At 47.0% G+C, this 16,483-nt stretch overlaps 1 protein-coding gene across 1 annotated transcript in view; it reads right to left on the bottom strand.

The window, feature by feature from the left end:
* Window positions 1-16,483, bottom strand: part of LOC309558473 (uncharacterized protein) — a gene marked incomplete at both ends in the record, with an annotated part of 157,986 nt that overhangs the window by 24,249 nt on the left and 117,254 nt on the right. The window contains one exon of the mRNA XM_082261544.1: window positions 10,405-10,472. Within this exon, the coding sequence (XP_082117670.1) occupies window positions 10,405-10,472 (68 nt within the window). The remainder of the gene's footprint in view (window positions 1-10,404; window positions 10,473-16,483) is intronic.

Raw genomic sequence — 16,483 nt, forward strand, 5'->3', positions numbered from 1 at the left:
CCTCCTATGATAGTTAGCACAGTGGCCCAATGCTGGGACATGTGACATCTATCATAGGCGCCATGGCTTCAGATGACAGCGGCCGCCCATCCTCCCTTCTCCTCGGCCTGGCCACTCTGTGCAATGGCGCTGGCGAGGAAGCAATACTGGACACTGCGCTGGCGAGGCTGCAATGCTGGACACTGCGCTGGTGAGGCTGCAGTACTGGACACTGTGCTGGCGAGGCTGCAATACTGGACCCTGCACTGGCGAGGCTGCAGTACTGGACACTGTGCTGGCAAGGCTGCAATACTGGACACTGCGCTGGCAAGGCTGCATTGCTGGACACTGCACTGGTGAGGCTGCATTGCTGGACACTGTGCTGGTGAGGCTGCATTGCTGGACACTGCTGGTGAGGCTGCATTGCTGGACACTGCGCTGGCAAGGCTGCATTGCTGGACACTGCGCTGGTGAGGCTGCATTGCTGGACCCTGCGCTGGCGAGGCTGCAGTACTGGGCACTGTGCTGGCAAGACTGCATTGCTGGACACTGCGCTGGCGAGGCTGCAATACTGGACCCTGCGCTGGCGAGATTGCATTGCTGGGCTCTGCGCTGGTGAGGCCACAGTACTGGACACCGCGCTGGCGAGATTGCATTGCTGGACACATCGCTGGTGAGGCTGCAATACTGGACCCTGCGCTGGTGAGACTGCCTTGCTGGACACTGCGCTGGCGAGGCTGCATTGCTGGACACTGCGCTGGCAAGGCTGCATTACTGGACACTGCTCTGGCGAGGCTGCATTGCTGGACACTGAGCTGGCGAGGCTGCATTGCTGGACACTGAGCTGGCGAGGCTGCACTGCTGGACACTGTGCTGGCGAGGCTGCATTTCTGGACACTGCGCTGGCGAGGCTGCACTGCTGGACACTGTGCTGGCGAGGCTGCATTTCTGGACACTGTGCTGGTGAGGCTGCACTGCTGGACACTGTGCTGGCGAGGCTGCATTGCTGGACACTGTGCTGGTGAGGCTGCATTCATGGGCACTGGTGAGGCTGCATTTGATTAAAAAAAAAGTTCTGACTTCAAAGCTGTTTTATTTCCAATTTAGGCTTTTTTATTAAAATGTCCCTCCTAAAATTGAGGTGCATGTTATAAGCTGGTGCGCTTTATACGCCGAAAAATACGGTACATATATTCACCAGCACACCAAGGATGTTCAAATGTGGTCCAAAGACTTTTATTGCAAAAATATCATCCCATGCCTAACAAAGGGGTCCAGCATGGCTCCGAAATGTTGCTCTTGTTCTTGTGATGTGATCTTTCTGCAATAAAAGCCTTTGGACTACATTTGAAGACCCGCAACGTGTTGGTGAATATGTGCATTTACCTGTATGAAACGGGCAAACAACCCCTTGGTATAGTGCATCTGTCTGCTATAGGAATCATTGTGGAATAGTGCAAGGTTCAGACTTTTGGAAAGTGAGAAAGATATACCTCTATGTGTTTGAGGTGGACCAGCCAACCCAGATTTTATATTATATAGCATATAGTAGTTGGTTACCAGGTTTGTTCACATCTCAGGAGGAATTTTGGTCCACTCTTCTTTTCAATCTTTTCTAAATTTTTAAGGTTTTTTGGCTGTCGCTTGGTAACTACATTTCAGCTCCTCCATACATTTTCTATAGGATTAAGGTCTGGAGACTGGCTAGGCCACTCCATGACCTTAATGTGCTACTTCTTAGTTGCCTTGGTGGTATGTTTTGGGTCATTGTTATGCTGGAAGTCCCATCTTCATTGTTCTGAAGGAAAGGAGATTCTAATCCAAGATTTTACAATATATGGCCCTGTCCATTGGCCCCTCAATGAGGCAAAGTCGGCCTGTACCTTTAGCAGAGAAACAACCCCAAAACATAATGTTTCCTTCTTAAAAAGGATATCGGGGAACTGGAGAAAGTGCACAGAAGGGCAACCAAACTGATAAGAAGCATGGAGGAGCTCAGCTATGAGAAAAGATTAGAGGAATTGAATGTATTCTCTCTTGAGAACAGGAGATTAAGAGGGGATATGATCACCATGTATAAATACATAAGGGGTCCATATAGTGAACTTGGTGTTGAGTTGTTCACTTTAGGGTCAACAAGGAGGACAAGGGGGCACTCTTTATGTCTAGAGGAAAACAGATTTTGTCTCCAAATACGGAAAGGTTTCTTCACCGTAAAAGCTGTGAAAATGTGGAATAGACTCCCTCCAGAGGTGGTTCTGGCCAGCTCACTAGATTGCTTTAAAAAAGGACTGGATTCTTTCCTAGGTGTACATAATATAAATGGGTACTCATTTTTTTAGGTAAAGTTGATGCAGGAAATATTCAATTGCCTGTCGAGGGATCAGGAAGGAATTTTTTTCCCCTGCTGTAGCAAATTGGATAATGCTTTGCTGGGGTTTTTTTGCCTTCCTCTGGATCAACTGCGGGTATAGGATTGTGTATATGGGATTGCATGGTTGGGTTTTCTTTACTGTTTATTTGTTTTTTATTGGTTGAGCCAGATGGACTTGTGTCTTTTTTCAACCTGACTAACTATGTAACTATGTAACTATATATATCATTGTAAAAATGAGTGAGTTCCTCAATTAGCCTAAACTACTATGACAAATCTTTCCTTTATTGAAAGTGGAAAGAGTAAATGCCAGGAAACATTTAGTGGGGTCTTTATTGAAGAATCACGACTCACCCAAAACCATTATAGCCTTTGAATCACTTTGTAAAAATAACCCAACCTCCAAGGACGTATTGTCACTCATTTACTCACCTACTTCAGGTAATGTCTTCAATATTGCCCCATGTTATTGTGTTCACAAGCTATTAAACTGCAACTTTACGCAAAAGGGTAGTTTCTACTCTTCCTCCTCCTCCTCCTCCTCCTCCCTGCCACGTTTGGAATACTTTTTTGGGGGGAGGAACGGGAACGTGGTTCTGACAGGTACCCCCTCCCACTTCCAGTCAGATCACTGTGGCCCATCCACCAGAAGTTGTCCACCCCCCTCCCATTCACAAAGTGCTGTGCAGCTCGGGAATGCACAGTTAGCAGCCGGCTGTGAAGTTGCAAGGAGTCACAGCTGGTTGCCCACAGTTAGCATGCCGGTGCTGGCTGGGAACCCGAAGACCAGTAAAGAACTGGCTCAGGTAAGGCTGACTCTGAATCCTTGGTCAGGTGAGTGTCTGTTCATTAAAAGTCAGCAGCTTCGCTCTTATCTTTATATCTGATTGCAGTCACACGCTGTATTCTTTAAAACTTTTCAATAAAAATGTAGTGAAAGAGAAAAGTCAGCAGCGGCAGTTTCTGCAGCGGCTGACTGTTAATGTTTCCAGATTTGACTGAAGCTCCTCGATTCTCTTTCACTTACAAATTGAATTAAAATTGAGCAAGTTATGTTTTCTAGCAACATGCAGACATTAGCCTCCCTGGCGGTATGATTATGTCAGGAATTACATACCAAAAGCGGTACAATTGTTTTCATGGAAATTTGGCGTTATGTATTATAGGCCTACAATTCTTAGTAATTACTGACTTAAACCTGACCAAAACAAGACTCTAGTAGACATCCCAGATGTGATAAATTTGAAACACAAACGCATGAATTATAATCGAATCAATAATATAATTTTATTATTTAATATATAATATATATAATAAAATTATATTATTGATTAGATTATAATTCATGCGTTATATTATATATATATATATATATATATATATATATATATATATATACATATATATATATATATATACATATATGTGTGTGTGTGTGTGTATATATATATATTACATAGTTACATAGTTACATAGTTAGTGAGGCTGAAAAAAGACACAAGTCCATCCAGTTCAACCTATGATGTGTGTGTGTGTTTGCTTTTAACCGTACATTGTATACCCCTGTATGTTGTGGTCTTTAAGGTGTCCATCCAATAGTTTTTTGAAACTATCAAGGCTCCCCGCTGATACGACTGCTTGCGGAAGAGAATTCCACATCCTTACCGCTCTTACAGTGAAGAACCCCTTACGCACTTTAAGGTTAAACCGCCTTTCCTCAAGTTTTAGTGAGTGGCCACGTGTCTTATTGTATTCCCTTACTCTGAATAGTTTGTTCCTTATGCTAGGGTCGCCAGTACAGTATTTGTACATTGATATCATATCCCCCCTCAATCGTCTCTTCTCCAGAGAGAATAAGTTCAGTGCTTGTAGTCTTTCCTCATAGCTGATGTCCTCCATTCCCCTAATTATTTTTGTTGCCCTTCTCTGGACTCTCTCCAGTTCCAGCACATCCTTCCTGAGGACCGGTGCCCAGAACTGGACAGCATATTCCAGATGTGGCCGGACCAGAGTTTTGTAGAGTGGAAGAATAATCTCTTTATTTCTGGAGTGAATCCCCTTTTTTATACATCCCAGTATTCTGTTGGCTTTGCTTGCAGCGGCTTGGCATTGCATGCCACTTCCAAGCCTGTTGTCTACCAGTACCCCCAGGTCCCTTTCCATACTAGACTCACCCAGAGGTTCCCCCCCAAGTGAGTAGCTTGCTTTCTGGTTACTGGCACCCAAGTGCATTACTTTACATTTTTCTACATTAAATCTCATCTGCCATGTAGTTGCCCACCCCATTATTTTGTTCAGGTCTGCTTGCAAGATTTCCACATCCTGCATAGAAGATATTGGCATGCCTAATTTAGTATCATCTGCAAATACTGAGATTGTACTAGATATCCCCTCCTCCAGATCATTTATGAATAAATTAAACAGGATTGGTCCCAGGACAGAACCCTGGGGGACCCCACTTTCCACACCCGCCCAATCAGAGTACTCCCCATTAATCACCACCCTCTGGACTCTCCCCTGGAGCCAGTTCTCTATCCAGGTACTCACCTTATGATCCATACCTACCTTCCTTAGTTTGTACAGTAAGCGTTTGTGGGGAACGGTGTCAAAGGCCTTTGCAAAGTCCAGATACACCACATCCACAGGCTTACCTTTATCTAAGTGGCAGCTCACTTCATCGTAGAAGGTTAATAGATTGGTTTGGCATGAACGATTTTTCATGAATCCATGCTGATTACTACTTATAATACCGTTTTCATTACTAAAGTCTTGTATGTGGTCCCTTATCATCCCCTCCAAAATTTTGCAGACTACTGATGTTAGGCTGACCGGCCTATAGTTACCCGGGATATATCTCGGCCCCTTTTTAAATATTGGTACCACGTTGGCTTTTTTCCAATCAGCTGGCACCATACCTGTCTGTAAACTATCCTTAAAGATCAAGAATAATGGTCTGGCAATCACCTGGCTGAGCTCATTAAGAACCCTTGGGTGCAAGCCATCCGGTCCCGGTGATTTATTTATGTTAAGTTTCTCTAGTTTAGCTCTAAGTCTATCCTCTGTTAGCCATGGCGGCACTTCCTGAGGTGTATTATTTAGTTCGGCCTTACAAGCTGGGTTAGTGTAGCCCCCCGATTCCTTTGTGAAGACTGAAGAGAAGAAATTATTTAACACTTCCGCCTTTTCTCTGTCCTCAGTGGCCATTTTTCCTTTATCATCTTTTATGGGGCCAATGTGTTCTGGCCTCGCTTTCTTACTGTTTATATACTTAAAGAACTTCTTGGGGTTCTTTTTACTCTCCTCCGCTATATGTCTCTCGTGTTCTATTTTAGCCGCCCCGATTTCATCTTTATATTTCTTATTACACTCTTTGTAGTGCTTAAATGCTGCCAATGACCCCTCAGTCTTGTATTTTTTGAAGGCCTTTTCTTTAGCTCTAATATACATTTTTATGTTGGAGTTTAGCCACCCAGGGTTTAGTTTTGCTCTTTTAAATTTATTTCCCTGTGGAATGCACTGGCCCACCCCCTTGTTAAGTATGCTCTTGAAGCACTCCCATTTTTCCTCCGTGTTCTTTGTTCCCAGGGTTCTATCCCATTTGATATTTTCTAGCAGCGAGCGCAGTTTAGGGAAATTGGCTCTTTTGAAATTCAGTGTTCTTATATTACCCTTGTGTTTCCTATTACTGTAATTAATACTGAAACCAATTGACCTATGGTCACTGTTCCCTAAGTTGTCCCGTATTTCTATATCCGTGAGCAGGTCTGTATTGTTGGTAATCAGTAGGTCAAGTACCGCATTGTTTCTTGTCGGTGCATTCACCATCTGACCCATGAAATTGTCCTGCAAAACATTTAGGAACTGTCGAGCCTTGGCTGAATGCGCGGTTCCTTCTGCCCAGTCTATATCAGGATAATTAAAGTCCCCCATTATAATGACATTTCCCATCCTTGCTGCCAATCCTATCTGTAACATGAGGTCCGCCTCACCCTCCTCCCTCTGGTTGGGGGGCCTATAGCATACGCCCAATATTACCTTCCCCACCGTGCCTTCCCTTTGAAGCTCTACCCATAGGGATTCTGGCTCATCCATAGCTCCATTATTAATATCATCCCTCATATTTACCTGTATACTGTTCTTAATATACAAACATACCCCTCCCCCTTTTTTACCCTCTCTATCTCTCCCAGTGGCGTAGCGTGGGGGGTGCAGGGGGGGCCGGCCGCACCGGGCGCAACATCTGGGGGGGGCGCGCTCGCACTCACAGCTCTGCCCTGCCTGCCTGGCTCACAATCACTCATTCTCTCTCACTGCAGTGCTGGCTGTGGCGGCGATCCGAGCCGCCGGGTCGCCGCCCACTGTGGAGGGGGGGGGGGGTGGTGCCAGGTGTGCGGAGAGCGAGGGACCATCTGGGGGAGGGACAATCCACTGCAGCGGCCGCCCAGCGCAGCGTTGAGCGCGGGAGCCACACCAGCCCAGCCCAGGCAGCAGCAAGAGCCAAGAAGAAGCTGACAGCGGCGGCAGGTGACAGGCCAGAGAGGACTCAGAGGAGAGAGCCAGTGGTGACGTGACACAGCCAGAGGGTGCACCGACCTGCAAAAAAAAAGGTAGGAGTCACGAGTGACACAGGACAGGAGTCACTCAGGACTGATTGGACTGTGACTGGACTGGAGTTGTACTGGGCTCAGTGGGCTGGCTGTGTACACAGGACAGGAGTCAGGACTGACTGGAGTCTGGACTCTGACTGGACTGGAGTTGTACTGGGCTCAGTGGGCTGGCTGTGTACAGTGCGACTAGACTGAGTCTGACTGACTGAGTGTGTCTGTGAGAACTGAGCCCCGGTTCACACTTGTGCGTGTGCGGGGTTCGCATGTAATGTCGGAGCGCACTGCTCCGATATTACATGCGATCGGCAGTGCGGTGCGAGTTTAGCCATACACTTTGTATGGCTAAATTCGCGCCGCAGCAAACACGCACAGGACCCTTTTTGGAAGCCGCATCAGGATCGGATCGCACAGCGGTTCACACTTGTGCGATCCGATCCTGTGCGAACTGCACGATCGCACTGCGATATGCGATCAAACTGGGGGTGTCGTTAAGATTACATTGACACCCCCAGCGTATCGCATATGGCAGTGTGAACTGCCGGGGGTGCGTGTGCGATGCGGGAACAGGCTGCGGATTCGCAGCCTTCCCGCATCGCATAAGTGTGAACCGGACCTGAAGAAGAACACTATAACTGTATGCATAATGCAACTATATGTGGACACTGGACTGTAGGCACAGAAGAATGTATTTATGGAGCCATATGATTATGTAGCGGCAGCGCTACTCATAGAGGATCCTCAGAGAGGGGGGATCTATTTTATGGGGAACCTGGCCTGCTGTAAGGGGGGAGATCTAAATGGGGGATGGGACCTGACCTCACCTCACCCTCGCCTGCTGTAAGGGGGGATCTATATGGGGGACATGATCCCCCCCATATGGATCCCCCTTACAGTAGGCCAGGGTGAGGTGAGGTCCCCCATATAGATCCCCCCTTACAGCAGGCAAGGGTGAGGTGAGGTCACTCTGGGGTCCCCCATATAGACCCCCCCCCTACAGCAGGCCAGGGTCCGGACCTTACCTCACCCTGGCCTGCTGTAAGGGGGGATCTATATGGGGGACCTGCCCTGGCCTGCTCTAAAGGGGGATCTATAGGGACCCTGCTCTAAAGGGGATCTATGCCATAGATCCCCCCTTTAGAGCAGGATCCCCTTTAGAGGAGACCAGGGTCCCCATAGATCCCCTTTAGAGCCGGCCAGGGTCCCCATAGATCCCCCTTTAGAGCAGGGTCCCCATAGATTCCCCACTTTAGAGAAATGTCCCCATAGATTATATGGGGACCATTCTCTAGAGGGGGATCTATGGGGACCCTGCTCTAAAAGGTGACCTATGCGGACCCTTCTCTAAAGGAGGTTCTATGTGGGACCCTGCTCTAAAGGGGGATCTATGGGGACCCTGGCCTGCTCTATAGGGGGATCTATGGAGGACCCTGCTCTAAAGGGGATCTATGGGGACCCTGCTCTAAAGGGGGATCTATGGGGACCTTGCTCTAAAGGGGGATCTATGGGGACCCTGCTCTAAATGGGATCTATGGTATACATTGATAATTGTTTATTTAATTAAAAATGTTTTTAATACTGCTTAAATGTTTGTATACATTTATTTTTAAAAAGTGTGTGTGTATATATTCATATATATATATATATATATATATATATATATATATATATATATATACACACACGCACATGTGTTTGAGGTGCACACCCTAATGCCATAGGCTGCGCACGCCTATGCACTCTGTCTGACTCTGACCTAACAGTTCGCTCAGTCAGTTTAACAGCGAGTGAGCAGAGTCAGCAGTCTGGTGCTGTCACAGATTTCGCAAAAATTTTGCTATTGTCACACGGATCCTCCTCCTAGCCAATCAGGAAGTGGGATCCGCTTCCTCATTGGCCGAAAGGCGAATGCATGCAATTGGTTGAGCTGCCGAGCAGGAGGCGGGAGGACTCGAGGAGACGCGGGGAACTGAATAGAAGCCGCCGCTGCAGGTAAGTCTCTCTGCATTGAAAGGGGGCACGTTGGTCTCTCTGCATTGAAAGGGGGCACGTTGGTCTCTCTGCATTGAAAGGGGGCACGCTGGTCATTCTGCATTGAAAGGGGGCACGTTGGTCTCTCTGCATTGAAAGGGGGCATGCTGGTAATTATGCAATGAAAGGGGGCACACTGGTCTCTCTGCATTGAAGGGGGCACGCTGGTCATTCTGCATTGAAAGGAGGCACGCTGGTCATTCTGCATTGAAAGGAGGCACGCTGGTCTCTCTGCATTGAAAGGGGGCACGCTGGTCATTCTGCATTGAAAGGGGGCACGCTGGTCATTCTGCAATGAAAGGGGGCACACTGGTCTCTCTGCATTGAAAGGGGGCACGCTGGTCATTCTGCAATGAAAGGGGGCACACTGGTCTCTCTGCATTGAAGGGGGCACGCTGGTCTCTCTGCATTGAAAGGGGGCACACTGGACACTTAGCAGGGCATAGGCAGGATCACTAAACTCATCACATGCATTCGACATGTAGGGCCAAAACCCTCCTCAGACAAAGACTACTCGGATTGCAGTGTGTGCACCTTGAAGAAAAGAGCCAAGGCCTTCAAGTTCAAGTGGAGCTTCCACGCGGTGAGTCTCTTCTCCTTCCACTATCTTCCTGCACTTCCTGTAAGACACACTATCCTGACCCTCAGGGCTGACGTAGGTATTCTTTGTACATGTACCTGACGTAGGTAATCTTTGTACATGTACCTGACGTAGGTATTCTTTGTACATGTACCTGACGTAAGTATTCTTTGTACATGTACCTGACGTAGGTATTCTTTGTACATGTACCTGACGTAGGTATTCTTTGTACATGTACCTGACGTAGGTATTCTTTGTACATGTACCTGACCTGACATAGAGAGCAGAAAAATGAAGAAGCAAAAAGATCTAAGTGAGTTTGACAAGGGACAGGGACACATTATGTAATGGCTAGGTGATTGGGTCAGAGTATCTCCAAAACTGCAGTTCCTTTGGGATGTTCCCGGTCTGCAGGTCAAGACTGGCATGTTGAGCTGACCAGATGGTTTGAAGTTTGGTTGGTTCAACAGTGACGAGACCATATGTAGCTGCTCCAGCTCAACATAAGTTGATGTAAGCCAGTGGGTCTAGCAACCTTTAAGTTATTTATTTTTTTTGCTGAAAGAGTAAGGCAATAGGCATGAAGGTGAATAAACATTATGTTAAGAGTAAAGAAATGGTTATACAATGATGGGGTGCTAAAAGTGCAGCAAGGCAAGAAAGTGATTTTCTTTTTTCTCTTTTTTTCGAATTTTAGCAGAATACTACACCTATATCATGCCATACAGAAAAGAATCTGGTGCACAAGGCAGGAAAAGGAGAAAGATAGAGACAGAGCAGCAAGCTAAGTTAGCTGGAAGCCTTCACCGGTTTTTGGTGAGTACTGCTGAAATTACAGCAGGACCATCAGCAGCACCACAGGAGACTCATAATCCTGATCCTGTGTCGGTGGACATTCCTGTTCCTGCATTAGAAGCAGAGACAGTTTCATCTAAGGATGTTTATACTCAGTCAAATGTGCTAGAAAATATTGACCAAAAAGTTTATACTGATATTGGCTATTGGCCTGAAACCATGGATGAAACCTTGAAAACTGAACTTGTCAGGCGAGGGACAGAGGAACTGCAGAATAAAGATGCATGGTTTCCAAGAGATAGTAATGGCAGGTCATTTTCCAAGGATTGGTTCTACATACATTTGGAGAATGGGGAGACTATGTTAAGGACATGGTTGGTGTTTTCTCCTGTAAACAATGCTGCATATTGCTTTCCTTGCATGCTTTTTCAGAAGGCTAAAGGGAAAAGTTCATTTGGAAAGTCAAGTGGATTTAATGCATGGAGAAAGTTAAGCCCTAGATTACAAGAGCATGAGCGCAGTTCATATCACTTGAGTGCATTTACAATGTGGAAAGAATTAGAAATGCGGCTGCATAAACAGGAGACTATTGATGCTGCTGCCCAGCTTGCACAACAAAGGTCATTTGAAAAGTGGAAGGCGATCTTAGTCAGAATACTTGATTGTGTTCTGTATCTAGCCAGGCAAACCTTACCCTTACGTGGTCACTCTGAAGATTTAAATACAGATGGTAACTGTGGAAATTTCTTAGAAACTTTTAAGTTACTCGCCAAATATGACCCAGTTGCCAAACAACATCTTCACAGAGTACAACGCACAGATGGTTACATTGTGTCCTATCTCTCTCCACAGAGCCAGAATGAGTTTATTAGCCTGCTCGGCGATCACATTCGAACAGTCATCTTTCAAAATATCATAAAGGCCAAGTATTTTGCTATAATGTTTGATAGCACTCCTGATATTTCACACACTGACCAAATGTCCCAAGTGATTCGATATGTACATATCGAAGATTCAGAAGTCCATGTGACAGAATCTTTCATAGACTTTATTCAGTTATATGGGAAATCAGCTGATGTCATCACAAAACAAATTTGTGACAAGTTGCAAGCTGATGGCCTTAAACTAGAGCATTGCTACGGCCAGGGATACGACAATGCTGCGACTATGGCTGGACACATTAGTGGTGTACAAAAACGTATTTTGGATATGAATCCCAAAGCAATGTTTGTGCCATGTAACAATCACTCGCTCAATCTTGCTGGGATGCATGCAGTTGGTGTTGGGACAAAGTCTGTTACTTTCTTTGGCACTGTGGAAAAGGTTTATGCATTTTTCTCAAGCTCCACCCACAGGTGGGATATCCTTAAGAAACATGTACCAATTCGTGTAAAGCGATCGTGTAACACAAGATGGAGTTCAAAGCATGAAGCTGTACGCGTACTTGCTGAACACACTGAGAAAATAATAGACGCTTTGGAAGCGTTGAGAGATGGGCCGGAAGAAACCTCTGAAACCAGGGGTGATGCAGGAAGTCTTTTAGTTTGCATAATGACATATGTTTTTTTCTCTTTCTTGCATTTTTGGAACCCAGTACTAACCGAAGTAAATGATGCTCAGATCTACCTGCAGCAAGAAGGACTTGCGCTTGATCAATGCGTGCAAAAGTTAAAAGCATTGGCTTTATTTTGTCATGAAAAACGTGATAGTCTAGTGTCAAATGCAACTGAGAAATCTCTGCAGGTATGCAAAACCTATTGCATACCTACAGAGAAAAGAGTTGGAAGACGCAAGAAGATGGATGGTGAGAACAGTTGCGATGCTGGCTTGACCTTAATACAGGAAACAAGCAGAGAACAACTGGAAGCAATTGATCAGCTTCAGGCAGAAATTAAAAAACGTACTACGCAGATGAATACGCTTCACCAGCGATTTGCTTTTTTGCAAATCCAAACATTGTTGGATACTGGAAAAGATGATTTTATTAAGAAACAAATTCAGCACACGTGTGCTCAATACACAGAATTGAATGCTGCATCTATGCTCACCGAAATAACTCGACTTCGGCACCACATTATCTTGTATAAGGAGGTCAATCCTGATGAGCAGGTTGCAAACTGGTCAGCTTTAGATTTGCTTCGCTGGGTGTATAAGTGGAAGCTGCAAGAAAGTTTAACTAACTTTGTTGTCACATTAAGAATCTTTCTTACTATCACTGTTTCTACAGCGAGTTGTGAAAGAAGTTTCTCAAAACTTAAACTAATTAAAACATATCAGAGATCTACAATGAGCCAAGAAAGACTGAGTAATCTAGCAATACTGTCCATTGAGAGAGACTTTAATGTAGATTTCAATTCCGTTATTGAAAAATTTGCGCTTATTAAAAGCAGGCGAATTTAAATTAATCTGTATATACAGATTGATATCTTGCACTTCTATTAAAGAATTACAATTAGAGGTACAGGATTGAGGAAGTTGGCTCCATCTAGCCCAGTCTTGGATCATCTCCAGGGTATGGTTCCATTTTGATGTTTCGTTTTTGTTCTTGATATTTTTTGTTGTTTACGATGGTTGTGAGACGACATATTATAGCATGGCCCATGCTGGGTTACTACTTTTGTAGATTTGTATTCATAGACCTGCTGAAAATGTGGAGAATGTGTAATGCATGTTCGCACTCAATAAAGTGTTTGAAAATAAACTTGTATTTAGATGCATTTTACTTTAATTACTTCAGTATTTTCATAACAAACAATACATGTGCTTAGGGGGTAAGGGTTTCTTTAACGAATCTAGTGGAAGAGACTCGAGTGCTAAAATCCACGGGTAAGGGGGCGCAAATTACTTGCCTTGCCCCGGGTGCTGACAACCCACGCTACGCCACTGATCTCTCCAGTCATGAGAGCTGTCAAACCAAGTCTCAGTTATCCCCACAAAATCTAAGTCCTCCTCAAACATCAGCAGCTCCAGCTCTCCCATCTTGTTGGCCAGGCTTCTGGCATTGGTATATAAGCCTCGTAATTTTGATGTTTTTAGGCTGCTCTCTTGATTTTTCCCCGTACCCACCCTGGGTATAGGAGCTCCGAACACCCTACCGCTAATGCCCCCATTTCTGCCCTCTGAAACTTGCTTTCCACTGGCTAATTCTACATCTGTACCCTCCCCCCCATTCCCTAGTTTAAAAGCCCCTCTAACTTTTTGGCCATCCTCGCACCCAGTACGGCTGCACCCACCCCATTTAGGTGCAATCCGTCCCTACCAAAGAGCCGGTGACCGACTGAGAAGACGGCCCAGTTCTCCAGGAACCCGAAACCCTCCTTACTACACCAGCTCCTCAGCCACTCGTTAACTTCCCTAATCTCCCGCTGCCTCTCTGGTGTGGCTCGAGGTACAGGTAGTATTTCGGAAAATACTACCTTGGAGGTCCTAGTCCTCAACTTAGCGCCTAAGTCCCTGAAATCGTTTAGGACTCTCCGTCTTCCTCTGCCTATGTCATTGGTACCCACGTGTACCATGACAGCTGGGTCTTCCCCAGCCCCACCCAATAATCTGTTCACCCGATCCGCGATGTGCCGAACCCGAGCGCCCAGCAAACAACAGACTGTTCGGCGCACACGGTCTTTGTCACAGATTACACTGTCTGCCCTTCTAATAATTGAGTCCCCTACCACCAGCACCTGTCTTTCCTTTCCCTTTCTCCCGGCCTCACTGGAGGAGTTCTTCCCCTGGCAGCTAGGGGTGTCGCTCTGCTCCAGCAATGCTGGTCCCTGACTGGTTTCCCCAACATCACACAACGGGGCGTATCTATTGGGGTGCTCCAGCCCAGGATCAGCCTCCTTGACTTGTCCCCTTCTACCCCTCCTAACTGTCACCCCTCTGCTCTGCTCTGATGCCTGCACCTCCGATACTCCGCCCACCTCTGTGCAGGCCCCTGCCTGCACCTGATTGGTACAATCCTGGCTCTCCTCCGGTATGGACATTCGTCTCAGTGTTGCCAGCTGCTTCCCTAGATTCAGGACCTGAGCTTCCAGGGAAGCAACGTGCTTACATTTTGCGCATTTGTATTCGCCCTCGATCGCATGACCGAGGAACGCATACATATCACAAGATGTACACCGAGTCGCATCTCCACACCCGCCGGGCATTGTACCTACTATCTAATCTAATGGGGATTCAGCGATTTAAGTCTATCCTATGTGGCTATTTCCTGGCTTCCTAACGCTACCTTCTCACCCTCTGGTATTCCGCTCCACTCACTTGACACCAGTCAGTCACCCAACACTCACAATCTCACAGCCCGGTCAGACGCACAACGCTGAGTCGCACAGCCCGGTCAGACGCACAACACTAAGTCGCACAGCCCGGTCAGACGCACAACACTAAGTCGCACAGCCCGGTCAGACGCACAACATTCAGTCGCACAGCCCGGTCAGACGCACAACACCGAGTCGCACAGCCCGGTCAGACGCACAACACTCAGTAGCACAGCCCGGTCAGACGCACAACACTAAGTCGCACAGCCCAGTCAGACGCACAACACTGAGTCGCACAGCCCGGTTAGACGCCCAACACTCAGGTAGTGATAGGTACTCCCAGACACTCAGGTAGCAACAGGTACTCCCAGATACTCAGGTACTCCCAGATACTCAGGCACTCCCAGATACTCAGGCACTCACAGGTACTCACAGGTACTCAGGTGCTCCCAGATACTCAGGTGCTCCCAGATACTCAGGTACTCCCAGATACTCAGGTACTCACAGGTACTCAGGTACTCCCAGGTACTCAGGTACTCCCAGATACTCACAGGTACTCACAGGTACTCCCAGATACTCAGGTACTCCCAGATACTCAGGTACTCCCAGATACTCACAGGTACTCACAGATAATCAGGTACTCACAGATACTCAGGTACTCACAGATACTCACAGGTACTCACAGATACTCAGGTACTCACAGATACTCAGGTACTCCCAGGTACTCACAGGTACTCACAGATACTCACAGATACTCAGGTACTCACAGATACTCAGGTACTCGCAGATACTCACAGGTACTCACAGGTACTCACAGATACTCACAGATACTCAGGTACTCACAGATACTCAGGTACTCACAGGTACTCACAGGTACTCAGGTACTCACAGATACTCAGGTACTCACAGGTACTCCCAGATACTCAGGTACTCCCAGATACTCAGGTACTCACAGATATTCAGGTACTCACAGATACTCAGGTACTCACAGATACTCAGGTACTACACTACACCCTCAGTCAGTGTACAATCTCAGTCACCAGTCTTACTTACCTAGTGTATGTCCCTTTAAGTCTGTCTCTAGCAGTTCCTGGCTGTTTTTTTTTTTTTCTTTCCCTCAGACGGTCAGTCTCCGCTCTGCACCCGCCTCCCTCTGTCACTTCCCGGTCAGCCTTTGCTCGCTAGTCTCCTCTGCTCCCTCTCTGTCTGGGGGGGGGGGCCGCACCACTCGCCGCCCGCCGCAAAAAGGGGGGGGTTTACTGTTCCGCTCGCCACCCGCAACAAGAGAGGGGGGGGGTTACCGACCCGCTCGTCGCTCGCTTCTGGGGGGGGGGTCGGGGTTCGAGCGCCGCTCCCCGCCGCTGCTCTCCTGGGGGGGGGGGTTACTCACACGCGGTCGGTCACGCACACACTCCACACACACTCCTCTCTCCTGCTCTCCCTGACAGCCTCTGATCCCGCGCTCTGCTCTCTGCTCCACAGCACCACCTACTGGCCGCCGGGAACACTATATTATATAATGTGTTATGTGTTTGTGTTTTGTGCAACGTTTTGAATTTCCCTCCCTAGTTCCGCTCCCATGCAGCATTGCTGCTGCAGGGAACGGAACTAGGAAGTCATCAGACCGACGGACGAGTGGTGGGACTCTCGGCTGGCGGTCACAGCAATGAGAGATCATGGCAGGATCGCCAGGAGATGGTAAGAGACACGCTCGGGGATACCGCCAGGGAGGTTAGGGGATTTTTTTTAAAGTACTATGTTTTTGCTATTTTACCCTAAAAAGAGGTAGAGGGTGTCACAAAGTGGGCAATATGCTCCATATATGGTGGACTTACCTGAAGGTGCGTCACCTATGAGTAAAAGTCTA

The sequence above is a fragment of the Pelophylax lessonae genome, assembly GCF_965119305.1.
Source record: "Pelophylax lessonae genome assembly, chromosome: 6".
Classification (NCBI taxonomy): Eukaryota; Metazoa; Chordata; class Amphibia; order Anura; family Ranidae; genus Pelophylax; species Pelophylax lessonae.